At 45.2% G+C, this 12,890-nt stretch overlaps 1 protein-coding gene across 6 annotated transcripts in view; it reads left to right on the forward strand.

Annotated features, from left to right (window-relative positions):
- Positions 1-12,890, forward strand: part of SHROOM1 (shroom family member 1) — an 82,284-nt gene that overhangs the window by 46,645 nt on the left and 22,749 nt on the right. For 4 of the 6 annotated variants that reach the window (XM_075900336.1, XM_075900335.1, XM_075900333.1 and 1 more), the window contains one exon: positions 7,663-10,464. In XM_075900336.1, the coding sequence (XP_075756451.1) occupies positions 7,762-10,464 (2,703 nt within the window). In that variant the 5' untranslated portion in view covers positions 7,663-7,761. Of the gene's footprint in view, positions 1-5; positions 233-5,911; positions 6,018-7,662; positions 10,465-12,890 lie in introns of those variants that run through there. The other 2 variants (XM_075900337.1, XM_075900338.1) reach the window with 2 other exon arrangements.

Genomic DNA, 12,890 nt, shown 5'->3' on the forward strand with positions numbered 1-12,890 from the left:
GGACTGGGGTTGGATGCAATTTGAATCTCTTTGGAAAATGTGTCAGAATTAAGGATCACAGCACTGAAGGTTTCAAAGAGTCGGGTTTCTTTTTATTTTAGTAACTAACTAAAATCACTGTGATGATTGGGGTTAAGTGCAGTTGTAAAAAGGAAGTACTTCACCAGAGCCTCTCTGACTCTGCTAAGCTGTAGTGCCTTCTGTGACTATATCCGAGAGGTTCTGTGCGGAGGTAGGTTAGCTATGGCAAGTTAAAGAACTCCAAATATCTTTAGTTGGTTTGCTTTATCTGCTTAAGTAAACTGCCTGTGGAGATGTTGCTCATTATAGTTGATCCCCGTGCATCATAAATAATAATAGAGAGTTGTGTAGATGTCAGGCCCTCCATATCTGGTCCTACATGTGTGGGCTGCTTTTTAAACAATTGGCAGAGTTCGAATAAATATAATGTACATAAATGTAAGTGAACTCTTAACTACTGCTGCTACTTTTTCCATTGCATGTAAGTGTTTGTAAGGGAGTTCTTAGCGTCTCAGTACTGAAAGTATTTGCCTGTCTTTATGATGTGTATCTCACTTCTAACAGCACAATCTGTTGTCACGGCAGATTGAGTCTCTAGCATTTCATTTGGGTGGTCCCTCTGCTATCAGTTGAGAGAAATTTCACAGGCAGTATAGTATTGAGCTAGAAGATTAGCAGCATGGAAGCTTAACTGAAGCAATGAGCAACATTTATTACACCCCTCAAATAAGGCGCGGACTAGTACTTGCTTATCAATGAGACTTCATGGAGGCCTTTCGACAGTACACTGGCTTTTGTTTGTGTTGTATAATTACTTCAGAGATCATCAACATGTATTCCTAGACTGTGAGAAAAGCCAGCCCATAATGCTATGGGCTCGGTAGCTTGCTTAGTTTAAGGTGAAATTAGTGTAGGTGAAAAGTGCTAAATTGGCCAGGGTCCTCTGTTAAGATTCAGTATAGATAAGGCACTGGTGCCGCTGCCGGTGCATTTTACCACATCCTATGGGGATTGCCACTGCACGAGAGAACGGTTCAGTCTTCGTGGCTCACAGTGATGATTTGGGGAAACTGTCTGTACAACTTATAAATGCTGAGTGAAATTATGAACTCTCTGTTTGTACTTTTGCCAAGCTGCAAACTTAATTCTGAATGTGCAGCACTTTGCTTGCTCTGGTGTGCTTTTGCTTCCAGGGTGGATTGAAATTCCAAAGGTGAATGTCAAAGGGTTAACAAAAGAGGGCCATTGACTTATGTGCCTGCCATGCCACTGAAATGCAATAGATCACGACTGGCTGCCAACCAGGAGAATGGGTTTAGCAGAGTTGAGGTCACCTAACAATGAAGTCACCTGGTGGCGGAGGATTCTGTGATTGCTGCTGCTGAGCGAATCACCTGACAGGAGAGACTGGATATTTATAACAGGCAGATGCTGCCTTTGCTCTTTCAAGGGAAACTAGAGAGGGGTAATGCATAAGATTTAGTTTTTGTATGTACCTGAGTATTTCTTGTGTGATTCAGTAAAGAGCAACTGAGTTATAGGATGCTAGGCAAAATGTGTGTGTGTTATATGCTACAACCACAGCGAGCCTCCTGAGAGCGTCAAAGTGTAGGCCAGAAAACACACACCTTCATTCTGTGAGAAGTTGTGTTCAAGCTACTGGGGTATCCTAGCGATCAGTGTTCTTTCTGAAGGCCAAATGCTGGTGGGCTCCTTAAAGATGTAACAGAGTTGGTGCACCAATAATGGGCCAGAGAGGCCAAAGGCAAGAATAATGCTTCAACCTGCTGAGACCCAGGGAAGTTTGGAACACCAGGGAAAATCAGATTGGGGATTCTCCTCAGAGCAATCTAATGACACCATCAGAGGAGCCTGACCAGATCTGACACATTGCTCAGTCCATAATACTCTATTGAGCTTCGCAACAAGACTGTTAATTACACCTATTTTGACGGTGATTTTTTTCTTGGGGGACTCTAGTATGCAAAAGTTGACTCATTACTGACCTGTACTGGATTCAAACTAGTGGCCTAGGGGAGACAGCCCTGGTATCATAGGGTTAATCTCTGAAGAGTAATCTAGTTCCCTCTAGTTTTATTTATTATAAATGTAAAATCATACTAGTTTTGACACTGAAGTACAGTATTGTCACTAGTGGTACAGTTTGGCATTGTAAGAGGCACCAAGGTATCAGTTATGTGTGTTTCTTTTGAATGACAACGTGGAAACTACAGGTACGTCTACACTGCAGTGCTATGTTGGGATACCAGAGGTATCCCAAAATAGCCACCCCATGTCTTCTGAACGTGTCCACTATTGTGAAATATAACAAACGCACTATTTCGGCATTCTTGTAAACCTCGTTGCACAAGCGATAACAGATGTCTCAAAATAGTGTTTTATTTCAAAATTTGACATTGTGTGGACGTGCCAAATTTCAAAATAGCCTATTTCGAAAAAGAATTGAAATAAGATACATAATTAGCACAGCACAAATTGCGTATCTTATTTCAAGCTAAGGGTGCAGTATATATGTACCCTATGTAGGGACAACTTACTCTGTTTTATGCTCCAGCTGTTTCCTGTTTATCCCACTCCTTTCTTTTCCTTTTAATCATTCTTGTTCTTCCTGTTTATCTCATTCTTGGCTTCTCTCCCTGTCCTATCCTTGCTTTCTTGCTCTGTGCTTTTCTCGGTCTTTGTATCTTTACCTTTTCTCTGTTCCTGGGTTCTACTCCATTAAACCTGTTTTTACTCTTTATCTCCCACTCTTCTCTACTTGTCTCCCACTGTCACCTTGTTTTCCTCTGCTTAGTTGCTTTTCTTCTTTGCCTTCCCTTCTCCTCGCTTATTTTCTCCCTTGACCTATGAGACAGAGGCACATTTAAAAAAACTGTCTCTCTTAAACAGCTTTTACAAGCAGATAGGCAGCTCCCTAAATATGAAAACTAATCCCAGCTAACATTAAATCAAGAGTGAGTCTGGCCACACTGCAAAAGGCCTGGAATTACACAAAGTGATTGGATTAACAGTTGATGCTAACAAGATGTAGCTTGTCTCCCCACAGCGCTACTAACTCCAGAGTTAGCAGCTCTCAAGCTACAACCCCTGTTCCATCTAGCTTAGGTTTAAAGTCCTATTTAACTTGAGCTCAAGATTTTTATATGTGGACAGGAGTCAGGTTAGGACAATACTCGTTATACCTTGAAATAGCCTTGCAGTAAAGGCAAGCCTATAACATATTATTAACAGTGACCTTAATTTGACCCCTTTCACTAGACACCTGAATCCAGTGGAAAGAGTCCCACTTCAGTTGACTTTGGATAGGGACATAGAAATACAAACCCACAAGCCACTTACAAGCATGCTTAATAGAAGGGGGATCTTGATAAACTGGAGAGCTGTGCAATAGACAACAAAATGAAACTCACCAAGACAAATGTAAGGTGCTATGCTTAGGGAAGAAAACCAAATGCACACATAGAGAACAGGGGAAAGCTGACTGCTGGAAAGGATCTGGGAGTTATGGTGGATCACAACCTCAACATGTGTTAGCAATGTGATGTTGCAAAAACAAAAGTAAATGCAATTTAATTAGCATTAACAGAGGCATAGCATACAGGTCCCGGGAGGTGACAGTGCCACTCTCTGCTTGGTGCTGGTTAGGCCTCGGCGGGAGCACTGTGTCCAGTTTAGTCACCAATGTATAAAAAGGAAGTAGAGAAACTGGAAAGGATCTAGAGGCAAGGGACAAAGGGATGGAATGCAGCCATATGAGCAAAGGTATGTTTAGATTGGAAAAGAGACGAATGGAGGATATAATAGCGACCTTCTGATACCTGAACAGTTGCCATAAAAAAGATGGAGAAAAGTTGTTCTCTTTTGCCACAGAGCACAGGACAAGAGGCAATGGGTTCAAACTGCAGTTTAGCAGACTTAGATTAGATTTCAGGAAAAACCTCCTATGTACTGGGTATGTAGTGGGGGTGACTAGCCTACACCACTGCAGCTACGCTCTTTTAGGGTGCTAGCGCTATCAGAGCTAGTGTGGGCTTGTCTCCTCCCTGGTATGCTCCCCTCCAGTGCCAAGGGCCGACATACCCACAGAGCAATTGGTTTAGCACTTGAGGACTGGCACTAACTTGAGCTCTAGCCTTTTGTTGGATTCCCGCAGCATTACTAGGCTCCTTCTAATGAAGACGAGCCCTGAGAAACAGAAATAGTGGACATGATCTGTGCAAAAATATTAGACTCTTCATTTTTCAAAGGGTCTGATGATTGCTTTGGTGACTTACTTTTCAGTATTACTGGTGCCAGCAGTTTCTGCTACTGTTAAATATCAATGGTTCCATCTTGGCATAGGACAGGAACCTCTTCAAATCTATGTTAGTTTCCTTTTGTTTATAAAGCCATGTCTTTCCCTGTGGCTAATGTAATTGAATATAAACACAGCAGAATAGAGTTTGAAACACATGAGCCAGATGTACATTAAATCCTTAGGTAAAGACATCAGACATTCCTTTGATTGGTGCTGATGTGCTAGCCAGGCTTGGATTTATTTACCTAGAAGGAAGAGTGACAGTTATACTGATAAAGATGATTAATCATTATTCCTGCCTAGAAAACAGTTCTACTTGATTAATCTGAAAACCAGTTTCTAAAAAATAGTTCCTTAGACTAACCAGCATAGCAGGACAAAAAGAAAAGGATTTCGAATGTCTTGTACTTTGATACATTGAGAATGAGCCTGGTTCTTTTCTCAAGTGTTTGGGGAACTGTCCAATTGCAGGTGCAGTCTGAAATTGTAAAATGGTCTGGATCTCTGCTTTATCCAAAAGACCTCTGAGTACTTTTTGTGATAGCTGGAGTGATAATCCTAGTGTCATGCCAAAATTCCAGCTCAAGTAATTACATTCTGCCACCCTAAATTTTCTGTTTTCAAATGAATAAGATATTCCCCGTTTTCCACCCTAAAGAGTTGGCTAGTTGACTTGTGCTGTTTACAACAACTGCTGTATTCAGTGTTGCGTGCAGGGCCTCTGACTGGAGGTGGGGGAAGGAAGCAGCTGCCCCCAGGGCCTGGTGATTTAAAAGGGTCGGGGGCAGAGTCGGTCTTAGGGGCGGGCGAGCCAGGCGGTTGCCCACGGCTGCCATTTTCAAGGGGCCGCCGATAGAGCCGGTCTTAGGGGTGGGCCATGACCACATTTCGGCCTGAATCCTCCCCCCAGGGAGGTCACCCAGGGCTGCCAGTTGGTTGGGACCGGCCCTAGTCGGGGGCTCCCAACTGCCACCGCTGCTACCTCAGCAGATGCAGCATCTGTAACCGCAGGCCCTTTAAATCACCTCCATAGGCTCCAGTGGCGCATGCTAGAGCCCTGGCGACACTCAATGGCTGGCTGGGGGGAGTCTAGCCCCAGCTCCGCCCCTTCCAGGGGCCCCAGAACCAGCTCCCTCCAGGGCCCAGTGGAGTCTTTCATCAGCCTTGCTTGCATGGACTGACCCCCTTTTCCTTCTACACATCACAAAGTTGTCAGGCATTAGCTGCACCAGCGCAGTGTTACCGGACGCACTCGAGCCATTCATGGATCAAGTTATAAAAAATGGATTGAAATTTCGTATTCGTCTCTTTGGGAACCATTATTTTATTTTTTAAAACATCATTCCCCTGCAGTGGAATTCAAGAGGCGTTGGAGCACAAAAGTTATGTTTAGAATCAAGAGTAGCATATGTTTTCTTTCTGTGTCACCCGTTTAAATACATACAGTTCATGTTTCAGTCTGACTTTACAGACATTGATATTTATTTTTAAAAGTTAAGCAACTAGAATTAGAATTTAAGAGTTCTTGGTGCCCACTCCTCTATTTAAATCACTGGACTCTCACTTTCACAGTGACTAATTAAGGCCTTTCCCTGCCCAAGAACTTCATGAAACATGTACCAGATATTGCTGATATGAGACAAAGAATGAAATCCCAGGATTTTTCCACTTATTAGAGGTCAGATGTTATCTGGGCTCCATATGAAACTGATTAGGTTGAAATGTGCTGAAAGTAAAATTTTACACACATACCCCATTGATTAAAATATGTGTGTGTATAGAATTAGAGTCTCAGCTGATGTAAATCACTACAGCTCCTTTGACTTTAGGCCCACAGGGGTTACTCTGGTTTACACCAGTTCAGGATCTAGTCTCTAAAGCAGGGGTCTCCAGTCTTTTTAAGTATAAGATCACTATTTAAATTTAAGTGCAAACCAGGATCTACCTCAAACCCAAAATACCCTTGCCCCACCTCTTGCCCTGCCCCTCTCCTGAGGCCCCGCCCTGCTTATTCCATCCCCCTTTCCTCCCATTATCCTCAGTTTGGGGCAGGGGATTAGGGTGCAGGGGGATTCAGGCTCTGGTCTTGGGCTGAGGCGGTTCAGTATGTGGGAGGGGCTCCTGGCTGAGCCTGGGGTAGGGAGGATGTGTTCAGGGTGCAGCCTCTAGGGAGGAGTTTGAGCACCGCATCTCCCATTGGGGATGGTTCCCCATTCCTGGACAATGGGAGCTATGGGGGCAGTGCCTGCAGGCAAGGACACCGTGTGGAGTCCTTTGCCCACCTCCACCAGAGGTTGCAGGTGTGTGCCAGCTGCTGCCAGGAGCAGCACAGGGCCAGGGCAGGGGGAGTCTGCCTTAGCCCCACTGCACTGCCAGACTGTTAGTGGCTGATCTCCCAGTTTTGCTGCAGAACCCTGCAGGAAATTGAACCCAATTCCAGGAGACTCTCAGCCAGTGTTCTGCACATGGATGGAAGAAATTAGAGGGAATGAATTTTGTTATGTTCACTTGTATCAAAGAAACGTGCAGCTGTGCACCACCTGTAAAAAACAAACTCCAAAACACCCACATTTTTTAAAAGTTACCATGGTGATAATTACTCCGGCCAGCACAGGTATGAACTGCACAGAGCAGTCTAAAACTTAAAATAACATACTTTGAAAGAGGTAAAAGAAGTAACAACACAAGTATATGTTGGGTCGGGAGGTGAGTGTGAAAGACAGAGTGTGTTTTTGTGAGTGTTTTTGTGAGTGTTTTTGTAAGTATGCAGAGCATGTTAAGATATAGGAGCAGCTGCCAACAAGCTTCTTCCATCCTGAGTCCTGTCATGTCCCCCCTCTTTGTGGAGATGGGGTGCAGGGGTGGGCAAAGGGGGGCACCCTGACATCAGGGTCTTTTTCTATATCTCCCCCTCCCTGAACAGGAAGCTCCTGGGGTCAGCTCAAAGGCAGAGGACAGAAGAAGCAGGACCATGGCAGAGGGAGAGGCGGAGGGACAACTCAACAGCTGGTACTTGATAGCCACCTGGCCAAACCAGTCAGGATCACCTGCCAGAGGCTCCAGGGTGTACCAATAGAGCCAGATTTACTGGCTGGTGGCAACTGCTCTAAATCTAAAGTCAGGATCATAACCAGGGTGGGGTGAGCAGGGTAGCCGCTCAAGCAGAAATCTGTTGGGGTGGAAAAATGGGGCAGAGAAATGAAAGGGGGAAACCGTAGGGGATGCAAATATGCTTGCTGGTGCTAAAATGCCTAGTTGCGGTTCTTTCAAAAGCTGTAATCATTCTTGATGGCTTTGTTTCAAATGTTTGTTTTTCTCTCCAGGATCATCTACCTACACATGAAATGTGCTAACTACAATGAAATATAGTGAGTCACAAGCCGGGAGACTTCTTTTCCTGGAGGAGCTGGCTGTTAGCAGATATGGCTTCCTCTGAGAATGAGATAGAAAGATGGAACCTCAAGCAAGCTAGCAGAATTGCAGAACTTTTGGAGCCGGTGGCTTCACCCGATTATGGTAACCGGCTCTCACCACTTAAATCCCTCAGCAGCATAGACCACCTCTTAGACTCAGCTTACAGCTCTTTCTCTGGTGGCTCAAACGTTCCAGAATATCATTCCCCATCATATTGTAATGAAAACTATTATCTGCCCTTAGAGCAATTGCCATATATGGACTCAGAATATGTAAGAGGTATTTATAATCCCAGCGCAGTAAACTCTGATGCTAAACCCACACACCAGCACAAATCACTGGAGCTGAGTAGTCATCATAACTCTGACAATATTGGGCTTAATGGACAATACAGAAGCACTCCTATGCATGGGACTTTATATCAGCCTCCATCACTTCTGGCTGTACCCTCTCATCCACCATCTCCACCAGCACGACTTCATAGCTATCAAGCTACCAGAAACGTTGAAAATACAAGAGGGAAATCTAATTCTGGAAATCATTTTGACTATAGAGTGACTTGTTCTCAGGACTTCAGCAACATCCTTTCCCCCTCCAGTTCAGCAATAAAATGGGTACCCAGGTCAAAGAACGAGGGGCTAATGACCGAGAAAAGTGAAGATAGGGAACCATCCCAAGATACCACAAAAAAGACCAAACCTCATGTTTTCATCAGACCCTCATCTATTATTTTTCAAGAATATTTGAAGTCCGATTCTTTGGCTAAGACTCCAAATCTTTTCTGTACTCAGAATTCAGTCCAAGCTTATAAAATTCCTGAGGAGATGAACTCTAAGTCCTCTCATCCACTGCATACCAACCTCAATGCTGTTAATGATACACAAGAGAACAAACAGTATCTTTATGCCTGTGGTGTACACAAACCACCCTTTAGAGAAGCAAATTTACAAAGCAGAGTCTCAGAATCCAGCCAACAAGGACAATTTCTCTGCATTCACTGTCCCGGCTGGACTGAAGAGTATTCAGGGTTGGATCAGGATGTATTGGAGAGCAGTGGGGGCTTCACATACATGGACAGTCCTGTTCCAAGTGAAGATGTCTCTGAGAAACTGAACAGCTCTGAGGACAAGAGTCAGTGCTCTGGCTCCAAAGAAGAAAACAGGAAAGACATTTATTGGGAACTACTTCTCAATCAACACATCAACTTGCAGAAATCACCACTCTCCCAGAGTTTGAATGGTGTAGAATCAAAGCCCACTCACCATGGGGAATTGGATTTTAGAAATACTCCATTTTCTGACAGTGCTGGCCAAACATCTTATTACAGACCAAATGATAATTCCTCATCCCAATTTCTAAATGGACTCAGGAGAGAAACACAGGCTAACAATAGTGATCCTGACCTTACCATGAACCCAAAGCAAGAGGACATCCTGAATCCCCTCCATCAGAGAAAACACCAACTTGAATTTCAAAAGAAGCTTGAAAAGCAGACTCAGGATGCTCCAGCCAGTGAAAAGATAAACAGGCAGACAACTCCCCTCCTTTACTACCTTTCTGGTGGGAAAAACATTCTGAGTCACAAAAATCACACTCAGCAACTTGAGGAATTGGGGACCTTGCCTAAGACCTCTCCAAGGAGCTATTGCCCTATCTCTGCACAACCTATAGAGATACAAAGGGAAATCAATAAGCTTCAAAAGAACAAGCACCAACACCGGGGCCCAGGGGATGACACCATTAATGACTCTGATGATGTAATTCTGGGGAGCTCTGCTTCATCAGTGGATGAGAGTTTCAAGAACGATTACAAGGAAAGACTTAAAGTTGCTCAAAGAAAGGTCCTGAGAGAAACATCTTTCAAAAGAAAGGATTTACAGATGAGCTTGCCCGTAAGGCTGAGGCAGAAACCCTCCAAACGACCTTCAATTGAACATCTCAGATCTTTGTCCTTATCCAGTGCAAATGAGGATATCAAGTCGATTCCTCCTCCTAAGTCTCTGGAAAATACCAGTGATGATGCAGAAACAAAGAGGCCACAAGGTGCTCGAATAGGAGGAAGAAAAAGGATAACGAAAGAGCAAAAGAAACTGTGCTATTCAGAACCTGAGAAGCTCAATAAACTGGATGATCAGCAAGATTCAGGTGTACTGTGGAGGGAAGAAAGCGCAGGGGTCAGGTCTGATGAAATTGATGAACAAGATACAGTGGTAGCCAGAAGAAAGATTCTAGAAAACAGAGGAAATGCACTTGCCAGTTCAAATCTCTCCAAGACCGAGTTAAAGCAAATCCAGCATACTGCACTTATTGAATACATGGAACGAAAGATTGCACAGAGGCCTGCTAGTGTCCTGCACAAACCGCCCCTGCAGAAGAAGCCTTTGAATGCTAAGAGACTTCCTGAGGGCAATACTTCCAACCTAGATATCAGCAGAAAAACCTCGAATAGTGAGGTGGACTGCCAGTTTCTCTCACCAGAAAGAATTTCAGAGTCCTCCCCTGCTTTAATTTCCCTAGGGATCTGGCCCAGTAAACACAATGCTAGTTCTTCTGCTCCTGAGATAGTATGTTCAGAACCCAAATCTACTGTCAGGGAAACTGATGGAAACTGCACCAGCAAATGTGCGTTGGATGAAAATCTCCTTCAGCCAGAGGCTTCTGCATCCAACAAAGGTCGAGAACGATCAAAATCACCACCTGCTCCTGCATGGGTAAGGAAGTCATTATGGCAGGGGCGGGCAATAATTTTTTGCCGGGGCTGTACCAGAAGGGGCGAGGCCAGAATGCTTCGGGTTTTCCCACCCGCAGACTGTGATTGGTCTGGGGGTGGGGGAGCCCCTTTGCCCCCCCTTTTTCACTAAGCACCCATGTCCCTGGCATGGGAAAAGACTGCATGTTCCCCCTGCCCCTAGGCCAGTCAGAGTTTGGGGGCAGGGGAGTGCGTGAAGTCTCCTACTGCTGTGCCAGGAGCATGTGGGGCTTCAAAGTGCCGCATGCTCCTGGTAGGGTAGAGGAAACTTTGTGCACTTCCCCCACCGCCAGGCCCTAATTGGCCTGGGGACGGGGGAGCAGCAGGGCCTCCTCAGGCCAGATCAACCCGCTTGGTGGGCCGGATCCGACCCATAGAGGCTCTTTTGCCCATCCCTGTATTATGGGGTAATTCACAATTTAAGGCTAGATGGTGAGTCCTGTGATTAGTTGCTCACGTGAGTACAGGCAGTCCCCGACTTACGCGGATCCGACTTATGTCGGATCCGCACTTACGAACGGGGCTTTCTCACCCCGGAGGTTGAGGTGGCGGATTGCTACCTGCGAGCTCCGGGGCGAGAAAGCCCCGTTCGTAAGCTGCTCCGGTGCCCCTGGTCTGCTGGAGACCGTCTCCAGCAGACCAGGGGCACCGGGCGGGTTCCCGCGCCTCTGAGACTTTGCCAGAGCAAAGCCTCAGAGGGGCGGCACCCCGCTGCCGCTGCGGCTCTGCTCCCCGTGTCCCTGGTCTGCTGGGGGGGGGGGGCGCGCAGCTAGTGTGCCCCCCCCCCCAGCAGACCAGGCTTTTGTTTTGGACCCTGGGGCAGAGCAGCTGGGGCGCTGCCGATTGGTCCTGCAGTGCCGCTCTGGGCACTACTGGACCAACCCGGCAGCACCCCAGCTGCTCTGCCTCAGGTCCTGATTCAGCCGCTGCTGGTCAGTTTCAGCAGTGGCTGAATCAGGACGCCTGGGGCAGAGCAGCTGGGGTGCTGCTGGGTTGGTCCAGTAGCGCCAAGGAGCGAGGAGCGGTGCTACTGGAGCAACCCAGCAGCACCCCAGCTGCTCTGCCCCAGGCGTCCCCAAGTCAGCCGCTGCTGAGACTGACCAGCGCTGACTACAGGAAGCCCGAGGCAGAGTTGCTCTGCCCCAGGCTTCCTGGAATCAGCCGCTGATCAGTTTCAGCAGCAGCTGACTTGGGGACGCCTGGGGTTCTTAAGTTGAATCTGTATGTACAGAACTGGTGGTCAGTTTCAGCAGCGGCTGAATCTGGACGCCAGTTCCGACTTACATACAGATTCAACTTAAGAACAAACCTACAGTCCCTATCTTGTACGTAACCCGGGGACTGCCTGTAATTCTATTGCTCATGAAAGGAAGTAAGGAATTAACTATCTGACCCTTAGTGAGATCTTGTTCTTGGAACTTGGAAGAACAAAAGGAGGAGGATGTGTTTGTTATTGTAGGAAATATCACAGTTGTTTGCAAACCGTACTTGCATACCTCCTTTGGAGTTTGGTTGGAGGACTAGATTAAAATAGAGAATATAAAATTAATTGTTATGAGCTCTAAAAGCAATCCTACCAAAATGTTTTAAAATGAGTTTTGATTAATGACCATAATGGCTGTTAATTATTGGCATGTACACTGCTTTGCTGACAAGCTGCAGATTTTAATTGTTTTTAATGGAAAACAAATCGTTCAGCTTCAAGACTGAAAATGTAACTGCATTGCCCTAGATAAAAGCATGTATACGCTAAATATTATATTCACTTTCGGGGACAAAACAGATATGGCAGATAAGAAATTCATCTGAAAACTCTACCAGGATAGATTTCTAGGTTTTAGATCTGATTTGATCTTTAGGAGAAGCTTTTGGGTGGGATGCTAAAGGGGTAGTAGCTTGCAAACATGTTGCATCCCAAATCTTCATGAGAAAACCAGAAGAAAAACTTTGCTCCTGGATTAGTCTCAGGAGGGAACACCTTTTTTAATGAATTCATTTATTTTTGCCTGAAAAGAAAAAACAGATTGAAATCAGTGGGTTTCAGTTGACAGAATTAGTTCAAATATTTGATGTATGTATGTACTTATTTATGTTTGTCTGTGTTGGCTCTTAGGAAGCTTTCCATCCCATAGCTGAGTTTCACTTTTGATTATTTTAATTGAACCCAGCTTCTCAAAGTAAAACTCAGCAGAAACTGCCACGCTTTGATAGTTGTCCATTTCAGCTGTGAATCTTCCCCAATTTGCTCAGATCTCACACTTGGCCACTGTAAAATAACTGAATAGACTAGACCGATATTTTTTTTTGATGGTTACCCGATGAAATTAGATTTTCTGCTTCTCTCAGGTAGAAGCAATTCACAGACACTTCAGACAGTCACAGAACGAA

The sequence above is a fragment of the Pelodiscus sinensis genome, chromosome 17, assembly GCF_049634645.1.
Source record: "Pelodiscus sinensis isolate JC-2024 chromosome 17, ASM4963464v1, whole genome shotgun sequence".
NCBI classification, from domain to species: domain Eukaryota; kingdom Metazoa; phylum Chordata; order Testudines; family Trionychidae; genus Pelodiscus; species Pelodiscus sinensis.